The 21,603-nt window shown below is 38.4% G+C and overlaps 1 protein-coding gene across 2 annotated transcripts in view; it reads left to right on the top strand.

The window, feature by feature from the left end:
* FARSB (phenylalanyl-tRNA synthetase subunit beta) overlaps positions 1 to 21,603 on the top strand; it is a 51,857-nt gene extending 30,254 nt beyond the window's left edge. For both annotated transcript variants that reach the window (XM_045030474.1, XM_045030473.1), the window contains exons 16-17: positions 1,694 to 1,846; positions 21,333 to 21,603. In XM_045030474.1, coding sequence (XP_044886409.1) covers positions 1,694 to 1,846; positions 21,333 to 21,484 — 305 coding nt within the window. In that variant the 3' untranslated portion in view covers positions 21,485 to 21,603. The remainder of the gene's footprint in view (positions 1 to 1,693; positions 1,847 to 21,332) is intronic.

The raw sequence follows: 21,603 nt of genomic DNA, 5'->3' as shown, positions 1-21,603 counted from the left end.
ACCCCAGTTTGCGAAATACTGGATTAGATTTTCATTAATAAATGCTGGTAAATGTTGATTTCATCAGATACACAGAAACTGGCGAAAAAATATTTCTATCGATGATTGAAATTTCAGACAAAGTAAGGAAGATGCAGTGTGAGAGGTTATTCGTTTGATTTAAGGACATTTACTCTGCATATCTCAAAATTTGAGATTGACAGTTTGTATTTTAATGGTTAAAAAGCTTTGACTTTTTGAATCTCAACATCTACTGTCATTAAATTATTCTGTCCCCTATATTGTCCATCCCCCCCATAATTTCCCATAACTGAAAGTTTTAATTGATGAAGATAAAACTTAAAACCCATTTTAAATAACTGAAAATTGCAATCAATAAAAAATGGGGAAAATGCTTAAAAATAAACATTGATATCTGTTGAAAATATATTTTAAAAAAAAAAAAGTCTGCCAAGCCTAGATATAGACAACTTAGCAGGGTGTTGTTATACTAACCAGTACCTTGAATTTCACCATAAGTGAATTGACAGATGGTGAGAACACATGTATTATCCTTTTTCTCTCAAAAATTAAAAAAGCAGGATTCTGCATTAGTTGAATCTTCTGAGTAACCTTTGACAGACCCAGACAGAGTGCACTGCCCTGGTCTAGTCTGGAGAGGCACAGGTATATAATGATACTGTAATACACTTGTGTGTCTAAAATGTATCCATGTGACATGAAAATGAGAAATTATTCTGGTGAAATGAGTAGTCTAATCAAAACTAATTTCAAGTAAGGGGGGGAGGCTGCTGTAGTTTTAGTGCTTTGTGTGAACACATGATATATGGTAATAAAATTTGGAAATGATGAAGTTTTTTTTAAATATACATCTGAGCTCTTGTGAAGTGTTTGATTTGACAGTCTGAGACGGATATCCATACAACAGGTGCACCACACATAACTAGTGTCTCTGCTCCACCAATATTTTAATCCTGTCCTCAAAGCTGATGTGAAAATACAGTGCACTCTCATTTGATCTTTGGTGCTTCTAGGGCTACCAAGGAAGGTTTCAATTGTGTGGATGGCTTCTGTGAGGTGGAAACCTGTCTGCTTGGAGTTAGACTTAGACTAAGATCTCTCTTCATACAGAGCCCCAAACATCCATGAAAGTATAAGTATATTTGGCTACTTACAGAAGTGGGCTTGTTTTGTACTGGTAAAAGGCTCTGTCTCCGTTTCATAAATCTACTTTCACCACCAACCTTAAATTGTAAATATTAAAAATAATAGATTCTAAGTATCGGGATCTTGTTGATTCTTGTTGAATGTACATATTTTGGTTAATCTGCTTTTTAATTCCTTTAACTTTTTAATAATATGTTGGAAATATACTGAGTTCTGCTGTTTACTTGGCAAGATATTTCTCCTTACCACATTTCTTCTCCATTCCCATCCTAATAAAGTACAGTATTTAAAATCTATGCAACATGATTGTCTCCAAATGATGGGAGACCTATGAGTTAAAGCATGACCAGTGCCTATAATCAACTCCGCAGAGTTTGGGATGGATGTCTGTGGGAGATGCCATTCTGCAGTCTCACTTTCCCCCTGAGGTACAGATATCTCCATGCACAAGTGTAAAAACTGATGCAAAAAGGAAGGATAAACACGTGACAAAATCCAGAAGTACAAATGTTTGTTTCTTCTGCAGATGTAGGTGCAAGGAACCAGAGGAATCTCTGTGCCATTTACTACAACAAGAACCCTGGGTTTGAGGTCATCCATGGTTTGCTGGATAGAGTCATGCAACTGCTGGCTGTGCCACCAAGCAAAGAGAGTGGATACCTAATCAAGGCAGCTGAAGGTAAGAGAGTAGTGTGGAGAGGGACCTATAAAGGAATCCTATGATCTTATTACTATGTGGATTTAATTGTATATTGCCATTAACTGTTGGCACTACAGTACAAGAGTTGTTTTGAATGTGTTAGCATGCTTCAAAATACTGTGGGGCAAATGGGACTTCGTATTCTCATTGCTCCTTACACATTAGGGAATGGAATTGGACTTTTTTTTTCTGGTCTCAGTATTTTTAGCCAGCTTCTGTGGTGGCGATCTTTACATAAGAGAGAATCCTAGTACTGTGGATATTTCTTTCTTCATGTAAGTAAGTTTCATGTGTATAGGAATGTGCTCTTCACAATGATTTAATCTAGCAATTTAAGGGTTAGATGTCAGTTTACTGAATGAGTTATAATTAACACCAGGTATCTGCTGCGTTCCTGTTGCTAGAAGTGCCTGGAAACAGACAAAAGATGACTTGTTACTCCTGAATATATTGTAGCTTGAAACGTTACCTACTTACAGTGGAGCTAGAGCTGCTGCACAAGTGTGCTGTCTTCTAGACTAATGAACCTGCTGTTGTATTAGTAATATTTATAAAATAGGCCTCATGCTTCTTTATGCTAGGTTAGTTACATGTAGGGGACGGGATATGAAATCCTTACTTATTCTTTGTGTGTGTGTGCGTGCATGTGCAAGGCGGGGAGATGTGCTGGCCCACCAGCAGAAATGGCTGAACTGTAGCCCCTTTAAAGAAAAATTGCTGGAGACCCTCTCTAGGAGAGGGATATGAGGGCTATCCAGCCACAGCCCCCTAGCTTCTGCTCCAGCACCTGACCTCCCATTTCTGTGCTGCCCGTTGGCCATGCATTTCCTGCAGGAACTGTACTGGCCAAGGCTCCTGAAAAGTCTTAAGTTGCCCTCAGTTAAGTGCATAGTTGCAAGTCTCCATCTGTTATGAAATAGAAACATCTAAAGTCAGATATACTCACAGATCCATGTTCCTCAGTTGCTTGGCTCTGGTGCATGCATTGGAAGGGTTTTTCAAAGCTTCCAGAAGTTTTGAGAAAGTTTCCAGTTCAGGAAGAAATTATGAATTGTATGGAGAATTCTGTGCCAATTTCTAACTACTGTAACCATCTCTCCCCCTCCCTCGTCTTCTACCTTGTCTCCCATGTGTTAGAGGAGGCGGTGTACACTCAGTGCCAAGCTGTCTACTCATTCTGATTCCACCCAGTTACCAGAATCCTCCAACCTTACAACCCCTTTTACTTTTTTTGTCTTTCTTTTAACACTGTTAAGGAGCAGTTTAATTCCTATACAGAGAATCCTTGGTTGACAAAATTAGAGAATGTACCTCAGCCCCCCAAACCTTTCATAAATATATCTTTAAGGAGAACTTTACTCAAAACTTTCTCCTTGACTGGTACCATCAAACTTGCAAAACTCTGATGTGGGAGAGGGGGTTTAATTAAATAGGTGAGCAAAGATTCATCCTGTACATCTGCACTGAAGCAATTAATAAACCATCTTGGACTTGCAGCAAGGCTGTCTCAATGCCAAAAATTTGAGATAATTTTTGTGCTACATTTTCCTGATTTTTGAATGAAAGAGGTCATATCCCCAGGATAGCACTGTATATCTCAGGGAAAGTAGGGATTGCAGCATTGCCAGGGCAATGTTGCTTTTGGGACTGGTATCCCATATTCAGCCCTTGTTCCAACATACTTTTATTAGCTGGAAACATGTTTGCTATATAAATGACTTTCTGGGCTAGGAAAAGGCCTAGAATAGACTGAGATTTCTGCCTGCTGTATATTTTTTCCCACAAGAATTGGAATCTGCTTGTTCCTCCATTTCTTGCCTAGGAAATTTACAGCGGAACTTTAGATAAAAAAAATTTTTACTTGAGGATGACGGTGACTTATCTCCACCCCTGCCACTCTTTTCTGGTTTGTTGCATGACGGTTTGTTTTGTTTTGTTTTGTTTGTGGGAGGTTTAAAGGGGCACAGGGACCCAAAAAAATCCTGGTAGTTCTTGGGAGTACTCCTGAAACAAGGGCTAGTTGTCTTACCCCTACCCCCCAAACAAAAGGCAGCAGCAGGAATCTGTACAAAAGAACAAGAACAGGCAAGTCATCCATTCTGTTTCTTAAAATAATGACAAAATCAATATGGTAGAGAAAAACAAGACTCTGGGGATAGCAGCTGCTATTTTGTCTACTCACCATTCGTTAGTATACAAGTATGTGAGAGAGAAATTTATGACCTCTGTCCTGCTTGAGGAGAGGTCTTAGTTCTGCATTTACTGTAACTAGTGTCCCTGACACATCATCTTTGGTAGTCCATAAGAGAGCACGTTTGTGTCCAAAGCTCTAAAGCAACTTTGTTAGATATACAGTAGAACCTCAGAGTTACAAACACCTTGGGAATGGAGATTGTTCATAACTCGGAAATGTTCATAACTCTGAACAAAACATTGTGGCTGTTTTTTCAAAAGTTTTACAACTGAAAATTGACTTAGTAATGTTTCAAAGCTGTATTATGCAGAAGAAAAATGCTGCTTTCTCTTTATTTTTACATTTAACAATGAACTGTACTGTGTTTGCTTTTTTTATTTGTCTCTCCTGCTGCCTGATTGTGTACTTCCGGTTCCAAATGAGGTGTGTGATTGACTGGTCAGTTCGTAACTACGGGTGTTCGTAACTTTGAGGTTCTTCTGTATGTGCTGATTTTCTAGTTGTGTGTTGCTGGCTTGTCAACTTACTGAATATAACAGCACATGCAGTCTCCTAGCACTTATCCTTGATGAACATATACATGCTCACATTTTTAATGTAGCTTTTTTCCATTTTACTAAGTAATGCCCTTACTTTTACTTCTTGCAGATTTTCAAAATATTTTCTAGCTGAAGTACTGAAAAATACAGTAAGAGCTGACTGTTGGCCAGTGAAATGTAATGCTGAAAGTACACCCTTCAGGTTGACCATATGGCTGTGCCATCAGTCCAGTTCTTGTTCCCAACAGGGATAGGAGCAAGACTTCAAATTTCGTTTGTAGGCTGGTATTTTCAAAGGATCCTCAGGGAGTTAGGTGCCTAACTCTTATTGAGTTTCAGTTGGAGCTGAGCACCTAACTCCCTTAGGCTGTATTTGAATACTCTAGCTGTACATTGTTATTGAACAGACATGTTGAATGTGTGTGTTTGTTTTATAGCTAGAAATATTTCTAAATGTCTTGCGTTCTTTACTGCATCCATCACATAATGTCTGAGCACCTTACAAAGAACAGGAAAAAGATCCCAATAAAGAATTCTTATACAATATATAATCGATTTCTTGATACTAGTGCCGTTTAGTATTCCTTCTGCCTCGGCACATATTGTGTCCTTTAATAATTCCAGCACCCCCATAATATTCTTCCTATATCTGCTTACTCTGGAGATACCTAAGAATGAATTAAGACTTGCTATGTAGAACAGGCACCAAACACTTTGTAACTTTTGGAGGTGGATGAGTAGAATCCTGTTCTGTATGTTTGAAAACACTTCCCTCCTTTCTATTACAAGAGAGATCCAGAAACTCTCAGAATGACTTGTAGATTCCATGCAATTCTACTGACATTGGAATTTAACCTTGGTAACAGTGCAGATGGCTGATACTCTGGTACTCTAGCGTGAATGCATTGTCACTGCACCAACTTACTTGGAAGTCCTTGACTTCGGAGAAAGTTGGAAGTCAAAGTAGCTTTTTTTACTTGCCTTTCATCCTGCCAATTAAGCATATATGAGAGATAGAATGTCAAGCCAATGATGGAGTAAGGTCAATTATGTGAAAAAAAGATATCCTATAACATCTTAAGACTGCACAGGATTCAAAAAAGAGTCAGTGCTCCTTGCTGTAGAGGTTTTACATTAGGATATTATATCATGTGTAAATCTTTATTTTTAAGGAGCAAACAGTTTTAGGAGCTACACCACATGAAAATTTGTACACTTTAAAAATGGGTTTACCATATAAAACCATTTCTGAGCTGGAGGGAGTCAAACATTTTTTGTTTGTGTAGTCTTCAGCCAAATCTTGAAACTAATTTGTGGTACAATATAAAGATTTGTGTTTTAGTCCTCTGATAGTCCTGTATTCCTTGTTTAACTGATCGCAGTGGTTTTGATTTAATTTGGAACATAAAGTCCTGATTTCATTTCAGAAAGTGTCTGAGAAGACAGTTTGTTGCATGTTTAAATATAATTCCCATAAGGCTTCAATGCTGCTTCGCCGCCTTTCTGAATTCACCGAGTAAAGTGAAGTGCCTGTGTGTCTGTTCAGTTCTTTACCATATGTGCAAACCATGGTTATTTAAGCACCTTCTGTTATACTAACACCTTAATGCCCATTGACTTGACCTTAGGGTCATAGCCTTTTTGCCCCTGTACCAACACCTGTGGAAAAATTACAGATGCTGGAAAATATGGGTGAAATTGTGATGTTCCTCTGGCCTTCACACCACTCTTTAGTGTAATCTGAGCTGTACAATAAATGGAACAGAAAAGCCGTTTTGTGAGCAGCCTTACAGAATAGGCTGTTTTTAAGTGACTAAGTTGAAGGATTTCAACATACATCTGATTCTTAGTGATTTCAGTTTCTCAAAGGATGCTTTGGCCAGTTAATATTTTCTTGCTACTCCTAGTAATATTAAAATGATACATTCCTAAAGGAGGAAAGTTGAAGTTCTACCCCACTTTGAAAGTGTACAATAGTGACATGTCTATAGGTTAATGGCTCCTATAACTATTGGCATAGAAAAAATGTTTTCCTTCCTTTGTAGCAGGTAACAATTCATACATCTATAAGCAAACTTTAAATGGATTAACAAGAGCGGAGTTTTGTATTGGTCCTCTAATCTGTTAGCTCTTTAGTGCTGTTTCTTTATATAAAATTCCTTTATTGATATTTTAGCCAGTTCCATGTAATTAGTAATATAAAGATCAAAGTTTATGGACTATACAGCCATCACAGAAAAAGAATCAATAAGCAGTCTAAACCCTTTTAGAGTAACCAATCTATCAAGGAGAAGTAACAAAAATATATGAGCTGAGAAGAGCCATCCAGTGAATCTGGACATGAAATGCCCTCATTCCTGATTCATTTCTCTTTGTTATGGTTTCGTGTCTTGAAATGGAAACTAACGGCATTTAGATAGATGGATTGAAAGGTGGTGTAATGTGAATGCAAAAACCTGTAATCTCTGCTTAAACCTAAAATAACTCTCTCCAATAATATTGGTCCTCTCTTGTTCCTACGGGACCAGTGTACTAGAAAACTATTTTCTTCTTCCCTCCGGTAGCTGAGGCCAGTATCATAAAAGATGATGCTGAACTAGGGCTCCGGCCCATGCTAGCCTATAGTGGAGTTTTGAAACTTAAAAATACAGGTTTTTTTATCCTTAATTAATATCAGCATAAGGTTCTGCTTCGAAATCCTCAAACACAAGGTGCAATAGAATTAAAAATGCAAAGTATTTACTTGCCAGGGACACCTATGGTACTATACTGAGTGTTATTAAAATGCAAATATTTAAGATTTGTGTGTGGAAAATAACCTTTTTAATGTGCCCTTCCAGCATCTTTTATCTGATTATCCAAGCATATGACAAACATCAATGAATTAAACTTAACAACCTCTGTTTGAAGAAAAGTTGTGTTATTTACAACTTTCAAATGGGTAAGTGGGGCACAGAGGTGAAGCGACTTGCCCAGTCTCACAGAAAGTCAGCAGCAAAGCTAGGAATAGAAACTAAATTGCTTGACTCTTCGTCCCATGTCCCTTCATAATGAGATTTATCAGAAAGTCTGGGAAAAGTATTTGCTTCAACAAAAAGTTTTTAAAAAAACGTGTGTGTGTGTGAGAGAGAGAGAGAGAGAGAGCCCACAGCACACGCTGCTTTTTGTACTCTCTGAAACTTGTGTGATTTTTTTTTTTGTGTACTTCAACAGCTTTCACAGGGCCTTTTTAATAAGAGTTCAGTTCCTGTCAATCACTCTTGTAGGGCATGCAATAGCTTAATACTGTAGATATGCTGGGAAACGAGCCAGTTTGGATTCAACTTAAAAATTACATACTTACAAATCTTTAGTTTTGCTTCTGTCACTAATTGACAGTTGTGTAATAACATTTAATCTTTACAAAGACTGCACTACTTTCCGTCACCTGCCCCCATTTAATTAAATGAAAGGTGTGGTAAAGTGTAGAAAATTTTAATGACACAGTAAATCATAGTAATAGCTTTTCATCTAATAAGGTTTGGCTGTGAAATTACAGAGGTGTAAGAAGCTATCGCGGCATAACTAGGGAATGAACATTTTTGTTTTGTTTTTCATTTTTTACAATAAATATGCAACAGACCTGAATCATAGACTTGAGCTTAGTTGACCTTAATTCATAGTCTGTCCCCTATCTGTAGTGGGATGCCTACAAACCTCTTTAGAGAGGAAGGATGATCCAGTGGTTATCTATAATCTAGGCCTTGGGAGAGCCAGGTTCTGTTTCCTGCTCTGCTACAGACTCCCTGTGTCATCGTGACTAAGTCATTTAGTCTCCCTATGCCTCAGTTCCCCGTCTGTAAAAATGGAGTGATCGCACTTCTCTTCCTCACATGTGTTGTGAGAATAAAGGTGTTAAAGATTGAGGGGTGCTCAGATGCTACTGTACTGCAGTGGGGGCCACATAAGTACCTAAAGTATTGTAGGTAGGTACAATAGCTAATAGCTTGTGTGCAGTGACCACTGCTTAATCTGCAGTTCGTAATCATCTTATTGTTACCTTGTGCTCCCGTTTGTTGGTGGTATCTGCCTATTATTCTCATGACTGCAAGGTATTTGAGGCAGGGACTGTCTTTTCATTGTGTGTGTATGTATAGTGCCTAGTAGAAAGGACCCTGACTTCTGACAGTACATCTAGGTGTTGCTACAGTTTTATGCTATCATGTTTATGCCTCTACTAGTATAAATTATGCCCTTTCTACTTAGTTCATCTTGTCTGTTAATATGTAGAAAATGTACAGCTCCACTGTTGAGACTATCAAATAGTACAGCATAAAGGAACAAAACAAAGCTTGTCACGGGTACTAGATGTCTATCCGCTATTAATGAGTTGGGGTACAGGTGGTCTCCACCCACAGCTTGACAGTGTTCAAATAATGATGACCTTCATTATTACTAACATGAAATCACTAGTTCTCAAACCTTCTCCAACTATGGGCCACTTTTTAAGATGGAGGTCTTGCATACCACCGCCCCTGCTAACCTCACAATCTAAGTCTCTTGAGCAACTTTCCTTGTGGAACCAAGAATGCTTGGTTACATGAAAAAGTAAGATTAGCACCGTTTTAAGAAGACGAGATGAAACTAAACTCACTTTAATTAGATGGGTGTGGCTGCTCGCTTACTGTCCCATTTTAAAAAAATCTGCTTATGTCCTCTATTACACTTCAGTAGCAAATTTTCCCTTCTTTCTTCATGCCCCAGCTGCTCTAATCTTTTCAGGTTGCCATCATATTAATTTGACCTACTGTTCGTGTACTGTCCCTGTGGTTTGGTGCTACAGATCTAATCAGGGTTGAATTTACACCCAAGAAAACACCAAACAAAGATGTGAAGCAAGTGCACTGGGTGTGAAAAGTTGTTTTTATGTTTTGTTTAATTGGCTGAAAAGCCTCCGGACGTTCCAAGAGAGACCTGGATTACTGCAAGTAGCAGGAAGCTTTGCAACTTGACTGGCAGATGTTTGAGTATTGTAATGACTGTAGTTATGTCAAACTCTATGGAAAGGGCAGTGGTCCACTGATCACAGCCTCAAAGCCACTACACTATAAAATTATCTGTGGCCTATAGTCACTTTGATTCTGTCTGTGAAATTCAAAACTTTTAAGGTGTGTGAGAACCTAATAAAAATATGCACCATCCAATGCAAAAAAACCCAAAACAAAACTGCATTTAGTAGCTTTATACTATACAGCCAGTCATAGATACACCTCTACCTCGATATAACATGACCCGATATAACACAAATTCAGATATAACGCGGTAAAACAGCGCTCTGTGGGGACGGGGCTGCGCACTCCGGTGGATCAAAGCAAGTTCGATATAACGTGGTTTCACCTATAACATGGTAAGATTTTTTTTGGCTCCCGAGGACAGCGTTATATCGAGAGAGAGGTGTACTCCAAAAGAAGTACAACTAGGAGCTAGTGACACTGTTTTTATCTTGTTTCTAGTCTGCCTCTGAAAGTTTTTGATTGAAGTATTTTTGTCCTATGCTCTCCAAGTAGTCTGGCTGTAGAGGTCTCATCTTGTCAGGTAGGGGAGAGAGGAAGAAAGGTTTTTATCTCAGCCCAGCGCAGAACAATAAAGTGCTCTATGGAAATTTAAAAAGACAACGCTATCAGCAACTTCTTACAATGATATACGTGAGCATGATACCATTGGTGGGGTGGGTGGGTGTTGTGGGGGAAGGGGGGGTTAAGACTGGGGGACAAAAGTGAAAAGGGAGAAGAAACAACTGTGCCAAGATAGTTTCTCTCTTAAGCTGAATTGCTGTCAGTTGAATTGGCCTGTTTAGTAATATCTTTCTATGGTCCGGCATGGGAGTGGCAAAGTGGGAAGCATCTGAGCAAGGACTTCTGGTGAAAAGTCAGTGGAAAAGGTGCTTTGTTTTTTGCTTCATTGTCAAATCACCTTTTGAGCTGACAAATATTTTTCTATCCCCCTTCCTTCTGTCATAAGTATGGTGATTACCTTGTTCCTGCTCCCATCAGGTTTTCTGCATGACTTGGTGGAAACATTCAAAAATATAAAATTCTCCTTTACATCTAAATACTCTGAAGCAGCGATTTCACTGTCTACCAGTTCCATGTGAGAGGTCTTCGTTAAGAACATCTATGACCCTGGTATTTGTAGCTGTGACCTGGTTCTCAAGATGTTTTTCTTCTCTCTGCCCTTTATTCTTTGCTTCACTGCGGTTTCTTCATTGTGGAGACTTCTGGGCTTAATCCCTTGCTTTCCTAGTGTGACTATCTTTTTCTAATCGTACATCATAAGTAGTGTTTATTCCTTAGTCTCAGAAGTCTAGAACCTCCAGCCTGACTCTCATATTAAAACATTATCTTGTCACTATCTTCCTCCTTCAAATGGCAAACTATTTCATAGCTAGACCAGATACTGTATTTTCAACTGTTTTGTGTTCCTCCCAAAAGATGATTTATATAAGTAGTTAACATCAACAATAGAATCCCGATTACAAACCTCCATTCTTTGGGGAGGCAGCATGGTCCAGTGGCTAGGACAATGGACTGGGATCCCAAACACTTGGGGTGTAGTTCTGTCCCCATTTAAGTCAATAATGAAACTCCCTTTGACTTCAACAGAGCCAGAATTTCATCCTTCAGTTCTATCCCAGCTTTTGCACTAATTTGCTGTGATCTTATGCAAGACACTTCCCCTCTCTGTGCCTCTGCTTTGTGCCCCCTCCCTTTCCCTTTCTCTGTCCCCCACCTCCAATCCGGTCTGTCTTGCCAATTTAGATTTTAAGCTCTTTAGGACAGGGATTGCGTTTATGTATTTTGTGCATCATCTAATACAATGGGGCCCTCCACTGATCTCAGCTGAGACCTCAGTGGTCTACTGCAAAACATGTGTAAATAATGGTCATTTTTATGTATCCAAATTAAAAGTCCATAAAATGGGTGGATGTAAAAAGCAGGCGTGTAAGTACTGTTTGTTAAAATAGTTCTAATTTTACTTAGCCCTGATTATTCTGGTTTTTTTTTTGTTTTTTGGTTTTTTTTCGGCATAACTTTTTAAGAACTGGTGTAGACCTTTTCCCACGTATGCATCTGTTGTGACAGAAATGTAGAGACACATTGCTTGCCATCTGTCTTGTGAGATTCTGATTTTAAAGTTTGGGGCTCATCAGCCTGAAGTATGCTACAAAACACAGCGCCAGGCTCCTTGTAATGCAACATACAATTAAACAATTGTTAGCATTCAAACAAGATTTTTTTTAAATAAATGTCTGAGGAAAATCATTCATCTTGAAATTGCTGTAGAATTCCAGACCTAAGCAGAGCCTTCCAAATCTTTCTCTTTAGAACACACACATGTTTCTCCCGCACTTAACTGGCAAGTGTTGAGTTCAAGATTCTGTTCTCCTTGCACAGGTGGATGCAAAAGACATCCAAAACAGAATAATTTTCAGGAAAATCTTCCCTTCAAACTTGTTTTGTAAAGAGTAGGAAATGTGGACTCCTGTGACTGAGGAATTGACTTTACGTTCACTTAGAATCACTGAATTTTCAAGTTGAAAATGGTTTATTTTCATCCTTAACATAGCTAAAAATCTTAGACCTAATAATCTTAAAAATTCCCCTTAAAGATGAGTGATGGCTGAGGTCTTCAGTGTAATGATATAGTATTCTGCAGGCTAATTGGCTAAGCCGTTTTCTAAATAGCAGGAAAAGTGACAGTCATGAAAGTCAAATCACAAGTGGTTCTATGAATTTCAAACCAGGTAATGTCAGCAGATCACAAAAGAAGATGACTTACTCTGGGGCTTGAAATAAAATAAGCCAAGTAAAATAGCATTTATTTAAGATAGACAGAAAAAATGTCTTTCTGATGCATATGTAGACTGTGACTTGACTCTAGCCTTTATTATTTAACATTTATATTTAGGTTGTGCCTAATGGCCACAAATCGGCTGGAGCTCCGTTGTGCTAGGTGCTGTACAAGCATATAATAAATTACAGTCCCTGCTCCAAAGAGCTTTAGAAAATTAGACTTAATAATACTCTTTGTTCCCCAGTCTGTCTGACAGATTCTAAGGACTGTAATGTTTTGGGAGGGTTTCCTTCCTTTTGATGTTCAAAAGGGGATGAAAGGTAGCCATTGAATTGGGGGATTAGGCTTTCCAGTGTTAAAGACTTTAGGTTCTCGAAATATTTCATTTCAAGTGTAAGTTGAATGGTTATACATCTGAAAAAAGTCCAGTCTTTGAGTGTTTGCAGTTAGGAATTCTCCTGTTTTATAAATGAGCAATGACATAAATAATACCAGATTAACGTTTGGATTAGACCGGATGTAAGATTTCAGTGTACTTCATTGATAAACCACTGCTTAATCATGTACAGTATTACTGAGATCTGGATTTCAGAATGGTCCTTAAAAATAGACAAAGGTGTAGTTGCTTCATAAAGCTAGCTTATAACACAGGTAAATTCTGAGCCAGGCATGCCATTTTTCCTAATTGCTGCACCAAAGCAAATGCGGTGAGTTTAGTGCATAGTGCACATGTGAATTCCTAAAGAAACATACAGAAGTGGTGGGAGAATTCTCCCAAGGATTTGTATTCAATATATACTATACTCAGTATACATTTTTCCATTGGCATATAATTTTAACACTCATTCTGTTCCACTTTCAAAGAATAAATTAAATCCTGTCATTGAAATCAGTGATCTGAATCATTCATTTCCCTTAGTCATCCTCAACATTCACACAGATAATCAAGCTCTTGTGGGAGCAGTAGGAGTATATTATTTTTACAGATAATTTTAAATTACATTGGAGGTACTGTATCTATATGTATAACACTGTTTTACTGCTCCTATTTTGTCTCATGTCTGTTATATTTCTAAACTACCAAATGACAAAGCTAAAATTCCAGCAGCCCAGTTTATTCTAGCACTCCAACTACGACTGCCATAGGGGGAGGAAGAATGAGCAAGAATTCTAGACTAGAGTTTGGTGTAGATGGGATGGAAGCTGCTTGTGTGATCCAGTACAACTGGAAGAGAAATACTAGTATAGAGACGGCTTTGAAGCCTACATAAATAACATGATTCCTTGGAACGGTTGTAACCATTAACTGTGGGCCCAAACAGTGTTATGACTATGGACTGCAACTGTGTTTGAAAACTATTTCAGGCATTGTTAAAAGCCAGAGTATGGACAGGAACTAAATAAACAGAATTTCAGCCAACATATTACAATAAAATATACCCAGATCTGCTGGGAGGGTTTTAGAGCAGACACATCCATAGAAATAAAATTATTACAAGTAACAGAGAGATACTGTTATAGAAAAGTGTAAACTTCTATTTTATTTTAAATATGACTTACAACCGTATAATATATTTGAATTTGTATCTTGGGGGTCTGGTGACATACAAATGATTTAGCTTTTGTCCGAGTGCGTTGTGAACAGAATATTTTTGTTTGCTCATAATTGCAAGTATGTCCAGGATTCTACAGTCCCTGGGCTTATTGTCCTCCTCTCAAGGGTTTCCAAGCTGAGCCCTATTTGGGGTATCCAGTATACCACACAGGTAGATAATTGACTGTGCCATTGACCTTCCCTCCAAAACCTTTGGTATTAATACCTGTGAAAATGAAAGAGAAAACCAGTATGGTAAATATACATTTAATTTAACACACCAGACTGTGACCCTGCTAGATCAGTGTGTAGGTGCAGGTGGCTGTGTTGATATTTAAGTAATTGTAACTCAGTAATTTTTGTTGCTTTGCCTTTTCCCCCCTAAAATTTTTACATTTGATTTTACCTCTTAAAAAAGGAGGGGGGCATGTAAAGGAACACACTTAATGTGATCACATTGATTTGTTTGCCCTATTAGCCAGGTTTTACAGTTGTGTCATTTGGGGCATCCTGTGTAATGAGACGTCTTGTCGAGAGAAAGGTCACGTTTTTCGAAACCAGGAGCTTAAAGTTGATGGATTCCCCTCCCCCCTCCCCCCCCGAGGCTGCCATTGGCCTCAATAACTAACTGTATTCACTAGCTGTGACAGAGGGGTTGGTGACAATGGGTTGACTTTAATGGGAGCTCTTGAAGTCTCAATACTTGTGAAAAGTCAGGCGGAATTTGGAAGCTTCATTTTAGGCTCCTATTTTTGGACACCTTGAATTGTGTCATGGCAAAATGTAGCCATGCAGGAAAGCATATTTTGAAGTCTAATTAATATTTATGCAGTTTATACTGCATACAGCTATACTAATTTGTGGCAATAGATTGTGTATTGTTATATAGATCATGTATTGTCTTAATCCGATTAGTAAAGCTACGATTTTTAGAATAAACGGAAATAGAGAGGAGTATAGAAACGTATTTTTCTCCCTGAAGTGGGGAAGATTTCCACTGACTTTGTTATAGTTAGGTCTAAGTTTATGGGGCCTGGGCCTGCACAGAATGCGCAAGGAATGCCCGTTTGTCTTTTCAGATGTTGACTTGTCAGGTACTGGATCATGACTTTTTTGTATATTTGCAAGAAAAAAAGCAAATCTATAAAGTAAAGAACATGATTTTAAGAAAATCTGCAAATATAGAGAGCAGATGAGACACTTCAAAAGAGGAATCTAGGATAAGCAAGTAAATGGGCAAATAAAGTAACCAATGGGAATGGGAATTAAGATGAAAGACTTCAGATGCCACATGCTCAATAACACAGCTCTGCTGCTTTTAGAATTCAGGGTCCACTCAGTTACCCGTTTAAGCTTCGACTTCCGAAGTTCCCTCAAATTATAGGAATGAATTGGTATGTTCTAAAGCTTATCCTAACTCTAGGCCTATAATATTACCTTAATCTTTTTTAAAGGAGGGAGGGGCCAAGAATGGGCAGTGAAAAGAAACTGTGCAAGGTGTTTGACAACGAAGAGCCTAGAGAGCTCACCAAGCCTTTTGAAGGTCAATTAGCCAGAAAATGTGCTAAAGACTAGGTTCTTCATTGGATTACTGGCCAAAGAATTACCCCCAAAGCAATCAAAGTGGCCCTACTGTCTGAACACAGAAAGACAATTATAGATTTTGAGGAGATGCTACAAAAGCTTTAATTAAAGGAATTATTTCCACCTCACTGAGTGCTGGAAATTAAATTCTTGTTTGCACCTATAAGATATGGCTTTTGTCTGTTGCTTGCATGTAGTACGCCTAAGACATTACTGGCTTTAGAGCCTCTTTTTGTCAAAAGGCATTGTATTGCATTTCATCCCACCCCCTTTCATAGCTGCTGGTTATAATGTTGACATATTAAAAGACGATTTTCCCCCACTACCACCCTTGTTTGGCTTCTTCTGACATGTTAGGAGTCTCTATCAGCAATGAGTATTAGATCTCTAACTGGATTTCAAGGTGAATTTTAGACACTTGAACTGGTATTTGCAAGTGAAGCTTTTTGAATTTCTGCTAGTTAGACGTTTTTGTTTATAGAGCATGAGGGGATTAGTTAAATCAGGAGACTGTTTTTTTTTTTTTTCATCTAATGTTAATCATAAAAGTGAATGGAGTAGTAAATTACAATCTTTAACTAAATGTGGGCTCTTAATAAGCTTTTGGCACAAGCCAGGATCTCCTTTAGGAGACTTACAACATAATTGCTTCAGTAAATATTGATGTGAAATCTCACCTAGCAGCAAAGGGTTAAGGCCTGGTCCGTATGCTAGTTGATCATTACGGGTAATTTAGAGGTGAAGTTTAGTGACTGCTTAACTAGTAAAACCTCTCCACTAAAGAAACTTGGACTTAACAGATTTTCACAACCATAAAACTCTTGAGGTGACTGTGTAGATAACCTTGCCACAGATATTACTGTTGTTTCTATATGTCCACACACAGACCACAAATCGCCTGCTGCTAGCTTTGCTGGGAGAATGCCATTTGGACCCTTTTCTGCTTTGAGGCTGTGTTAAAATTAAATTGAAGTCAATTTTCAACTTCATATGTGAACAGTCCAGTTTAATTCAAACAAAACAGGAATCCGTGCCTCCCCACTGCAGAGTTCAAAAGTTGACTGGTCCAGGAGAGATCCTGGAGCTTATGGCCCCAACCCCTTTGTTCTCATTTTTTATTTACTATAGAATCTCATCTCTGTTATGTGATTTTCTTGTTTGTAAAGTAGCCTGCACACCTATTGCATTTGACAAATAATGGACATCCCAGACTGGGTATGAACAGAAGTAAAGAGCTAGTATGGAGGGCTGAATTCTCAGCACCATGCGCTGGGAGTCCATAGCATGCCCCCTGTTAATGGGAGTTTTATGTCTAATTCCTCACACTGAAGGCTACATGGAACCTCCAAGTAAGATATGAAATCAGAGTGCATTCTTCAAACTTAGCTGATGGGAACAAGAGCAAGACACTGACAAACAGCCTGAAAGAGAGAACCCCCAGAACCATAGTGAGTTCTGTTCTGTTCTCAGCCAGTAATGGCTAGTGGGACCACACCTCTATCAGTGTTCAGGTTCTAGCTGATCTTTTTTCTTCCTTTACTACGTTATTGCTCATTACCCATGTAATGCTAAAGAAATGCCTTTACAAAACAAGGATAAACTCCCTGCCCTAAAAAGTTTACAAACTAATACTTGTACAATACTGAATTTTAGTTATTGCTTTTATAAGAGGTTGATTATGGCAAATTACACATTATTGCTTGTTAGAAAAAAGTAGCCGGTTTAGCGTTTCATCCCATGGCATCCTAAATTTTTAGAGTTTCCAGTTTAGGATGTTAGTGTTTTGGGGAATATCTTTCTAAAAACACGAATAATTTCATTAATACCACCGCTTTTGGGTAGGGCAAAGCTGGGCATAGGTGGGAAAAAAAAGTTTGCTAACTGCTGACTAGGTTGTGTACATATTAGAAATGCCTGGCTAGTAGACTATTCCTGTGTAAACCAGTTTCACACAATGGGAAGCAGCATAAAGCCTCAGAAATGTGACCACTCTTCATTAAGTATCCATAAGCTCCCCGCAGACTTACAACAGCAAACTCTGTAACAGTCTCAAAGAAGTCCAAATAAAATATTCTACATGTAGCATGACTTACTGCTTTATATTCTGAAGAAAGTGTGCCATCTTCTAGAATGTGTATTGGTCACATGATTCTAACTCGTCTGAGGCAACAGTTTTAGAAACAAAACAAAATACTGGCGTGGCAGTGGATTACTTTATGGAAGCTTTTGCTAATAACTTATTTAACTTTGATACCAATAACAGCCCTCTTCCAGTAATGCAGCCATTCTGAAACCAATTAGTTCAGCAGCCCCGCTCATTATGACCTCTAACAAAGGAGTATCCAGTATATATATGCCTTTTTATAGTTGGGACTCTATGCAACTACTCTTTGCTGCGCAAATGAATGTCAGAACTTCCGGAGAGAGATGTGGTATAATATGATCCTTATTAAGCCGAGTGATGATCAGGTCCCTGCATAAATATATGGCTTAGTATTAACTCATTGAATACCATAGGTTATATATCCCTCTTCTAATGAAGGGGCAGTTTGTATAGCCATGATAATGATGTAGTGACAAAAACTGATTTTATTTTAGGGTGACCTCAGTACAATATTATTATAGCATGATCCAAAGGTTTCAAAGCATGTTAAAAACAATTAAACGTAAGGATAGAGGGTGGTGTACCCAGAAAACTGAGGCACCAGAGGGTTAAGTAACACATGTTCCTACACACTGAGTGGCACAGACAGAAATCGGCAGAATAGATATTGGGAGTTCTGACTCTGTCTCCTGACTATCCGCTAGACATATTGTTAAACAGCATTTTTTGGCTACAGTTTAATGACCTTGACACAGTCTCTTGCTATCAGACCATATTGACACATTGCTCTTGTGCTTGTTAAATTTAAAACTCAAGTCTTGAAGAGAACATCACTGTATCCTATTCAAATAAGTTGTACAGTACCAGCTTTATACACCAAATGGGCGACTCTGTCATCACTGACAGCAAGCATACTTTATTTCTTGATTAGGTTTTCATTGAAAGTGGAAGAGAGGTTAGTATACACAACACTTGTTTTGCTTTTCTAAATTTATTTTGTCAAGTTTTACTTTAAGGGACCATTTTGGGTACAACAGTTTGGCAGTAGAAAGAGACTGTTTAGCTAGATCAACATTTCAGTAGAATTTAGGGTGCACATAATTTCAGTTTTAAATGTCCAATATAAATACGTATACCAATGTTGGATTGGCCTTATAACTGAGACTGGAATAGTGCGATTAGATTTAAAGACATTCTCTCATTCAAAATATTTTTAAAAGCATTTCCTTATTTACATTATTACTATTCTTTACTAACACTTTCAGTTTTAACAAACAGTACAGAGTGAAATATATATTAACATTCTGTTGGTATTTCCCACAGGTTGGCTAGTGAGTGCAGAATAATTGATTTTTACTTTCAGATTCTTGCCCTTGTAAACTTTGTCTATGACCACTGCAGGGGGACTTTTCAAAATAAGTTCCCATTGATGTTTTAAAGAAGAAGAAAATTTGGGGCCCCATGTCTGTTGGCTCTTTGAGTTTCATAAAAGATGAACCTGAGGTTCAGGGCTGAATTTGACCTGATGTTGCCATTTTAAATGGCTCTTCCTAAGCACATTATAATGACCTGAGCCTATTCCCGCCAGAATTTTAATAGCACTTTAGAGAAACCAAAGAGAAAACTGCCATTAGGGAATCTATCTCTGGCCTTATGCAGGGCCCAGGGCTCTGCACTGACTCAGTTCCCACCAGTGTCAATAAAACTGAGACCCTCCCTGCTACAGAGGATGTCTGCTGAATTACCCCCTCAGCACAGCATCTGCAGAAGTGGGTGGGAGGGGGATGAGCTTCTCCCCTGCTGTGTGTCTTCCCCTGATTCTCACCGTACAAGGAATGCTCCATTGGATTTTCTTGTAAGTGTTTTGTGGGTTTGTTTTTTTTAACACAGTGAAGAGAAGTGTAGGGAGCAGTAGAGTTTGGGATTGACTACTCTCTGTGGTACTGTCTCCTGGTGACTCACCAGAGTTCTGAGTGGAGATCTATTCAAATATTAATGTAGCTGAAAGCTGGACCCTCCCTCTGGGTAGCAGCAGAACAGTGTGGGCGATCAATGGAGTTGAGAGGCCTTGCCTACTCCTGATACCCTCCCCTCTCTTGAGGGGACTGTACACAAGGAACTCTGCTAGAGCTACTAGCTACCGTTCTTCTCGTCCCATTGGGTAAATCACTCTAGTCCAGAGTTATATGCTTTGAGTCCAGGAGGTCCCAGTACACTAGGACGTGAGTCACAGGTCTCATTTTTAGTAATTTAAGATGAGATCAAATAGACCCTAGACCCTTGTAGGTTCCTTCTGGTGTAATAAAATAACTCCCATCTACTGGTGCAGTTTAGGGCGTTGTTTGTGACTGACCTGACAGGAAAAGAGAGGGAAGAGTTGTTTCTCCCAGTATTTTCCCTCCCTTCTCCACTTCTCCCTAGAACATGTTTTTCCTGAATCTAAAAAAAAATTTTTGGAATCTTAAATCTTACTAACTTGGAAATACTATCCAGTAATGTTTGCCTACAGCAGTCACGGGGAAGAACTGTTGTTGATGTGTGAATCCTGCACTTTGTTATTAGAGAAGATAGAAGGAAATACTTATCAACTGTTTCAGAAATTTATCAGATTAGAACTTTCTGCATCTGTGGCATTTAAGGCTTGTGTACACAGGAGAGTGTTACCAGTTATATTGGTATAATTGTATAGATATTGTAAACCAGTGTAGTTATACCTACACAACTCCCCATGTGTATACTATTTCCAAGTATAAGAGTGACTCTTTTCAATGTAGCTTAAAACCCTTCCAAAGTAACATGAGCTAATCCAACATAAAAGCCACTTTTATAATGTGGGGGATAGACCTGTGTAACTATATTGGTTTAAATTCACTATTTAGTTTGTATTGGTATAACTTTCCTATGTAGACAAGACCTTAATGTTGGTGCATAAGTTCCCAGACAGTAAGGGCTCCCAGTGAGAAATCCTCATGTTTCTTCCTTTGCTGACTTCCCCTATTACTGTTGCAACTAATTTTTTTTTTAAAAACTACCAAATAACATTTAAAAACTTGATGTTTGATTTGAGATATATAGGGGAAGATCTCAGGCTTCCTTTGAGTCAGTCATTGCTGTGGTTTTACAGTATACATGAAACTGCTTAAAAGCTCTTCTCCAGATAAGGAATGTAGGTCATGTTACTAGTAATGTGGCATGTAATCAAGCGTGACATTCCTGCTCACCCCTTAGATGACAGCAAGCTTTATTTTCCTAAACATAATAAGGTGGGAAACATTCAGGTTTTGGATAATACTTAAAGTATGCTAAATTTCTTGTTAACTTCAGTGTCTCTCTGCTGACTTTACTCATCTGCGCTGATTTCTATTATAGGAAAAATGCTTGTCAAAACAACTCTAGAGTGGGGGGAAATGTCCATGTTAGGGTTCCACGTTTTATTTTTAACTTGAAGTGTTTCCTTGTTTTGTCAATCATTGCACATCTATTAATGCTAGAAAGTGAGAGAGCCCATTCTTAGCAGAGAAACCGGTTAAATAATAAAAGCTTTGTTCTCACTGTTAAATGTCTATTAACTTTTTTAGCCTGAAGAAATATTGATTTTTCTCTCACTTTCTTTTCAGACTCGGCTTTCTTCCCTGGCCGTTGTGCTGAGATCCTTGCCAAAGGTCAAAGTATTGGAAAGCTTGGAGTCCTTCACCCTGATGTTATCACCAAATTTGAGCTCACCATGCCATGCTCTGCCCTAGAGATCAATATTGAGCCCTTCTTGTGAAGACAAAACTGTTATATCACCTCCAAATATCCACTTCACATGCAACCATACCCTTTAGTCTCTCTCTGCAGAGAACATCCATTTATACTTCAATGTTCTAATAAACTAGAAAAACACGG

The sequence above is a fragment of the Mauremys mutica genome, chromosome 9 (genome assembly GCF_020497125.1).
Source record: "Mauremys mutica isolate MM-2020 ecotype Southern chromosome 9, ASM2049712v1, whole genome shotgun sequence".
Classification (NCBI taxonomy): Eukaryota; Metazoa; Chordata; order Testudines; family Geoemydidae; genus Mauremys; species Mauremys mutica.
Note: the sequence above shows the minus strand (reverse complement) of the source record. Positions and strands in the feature narration are given on the sequence as shown.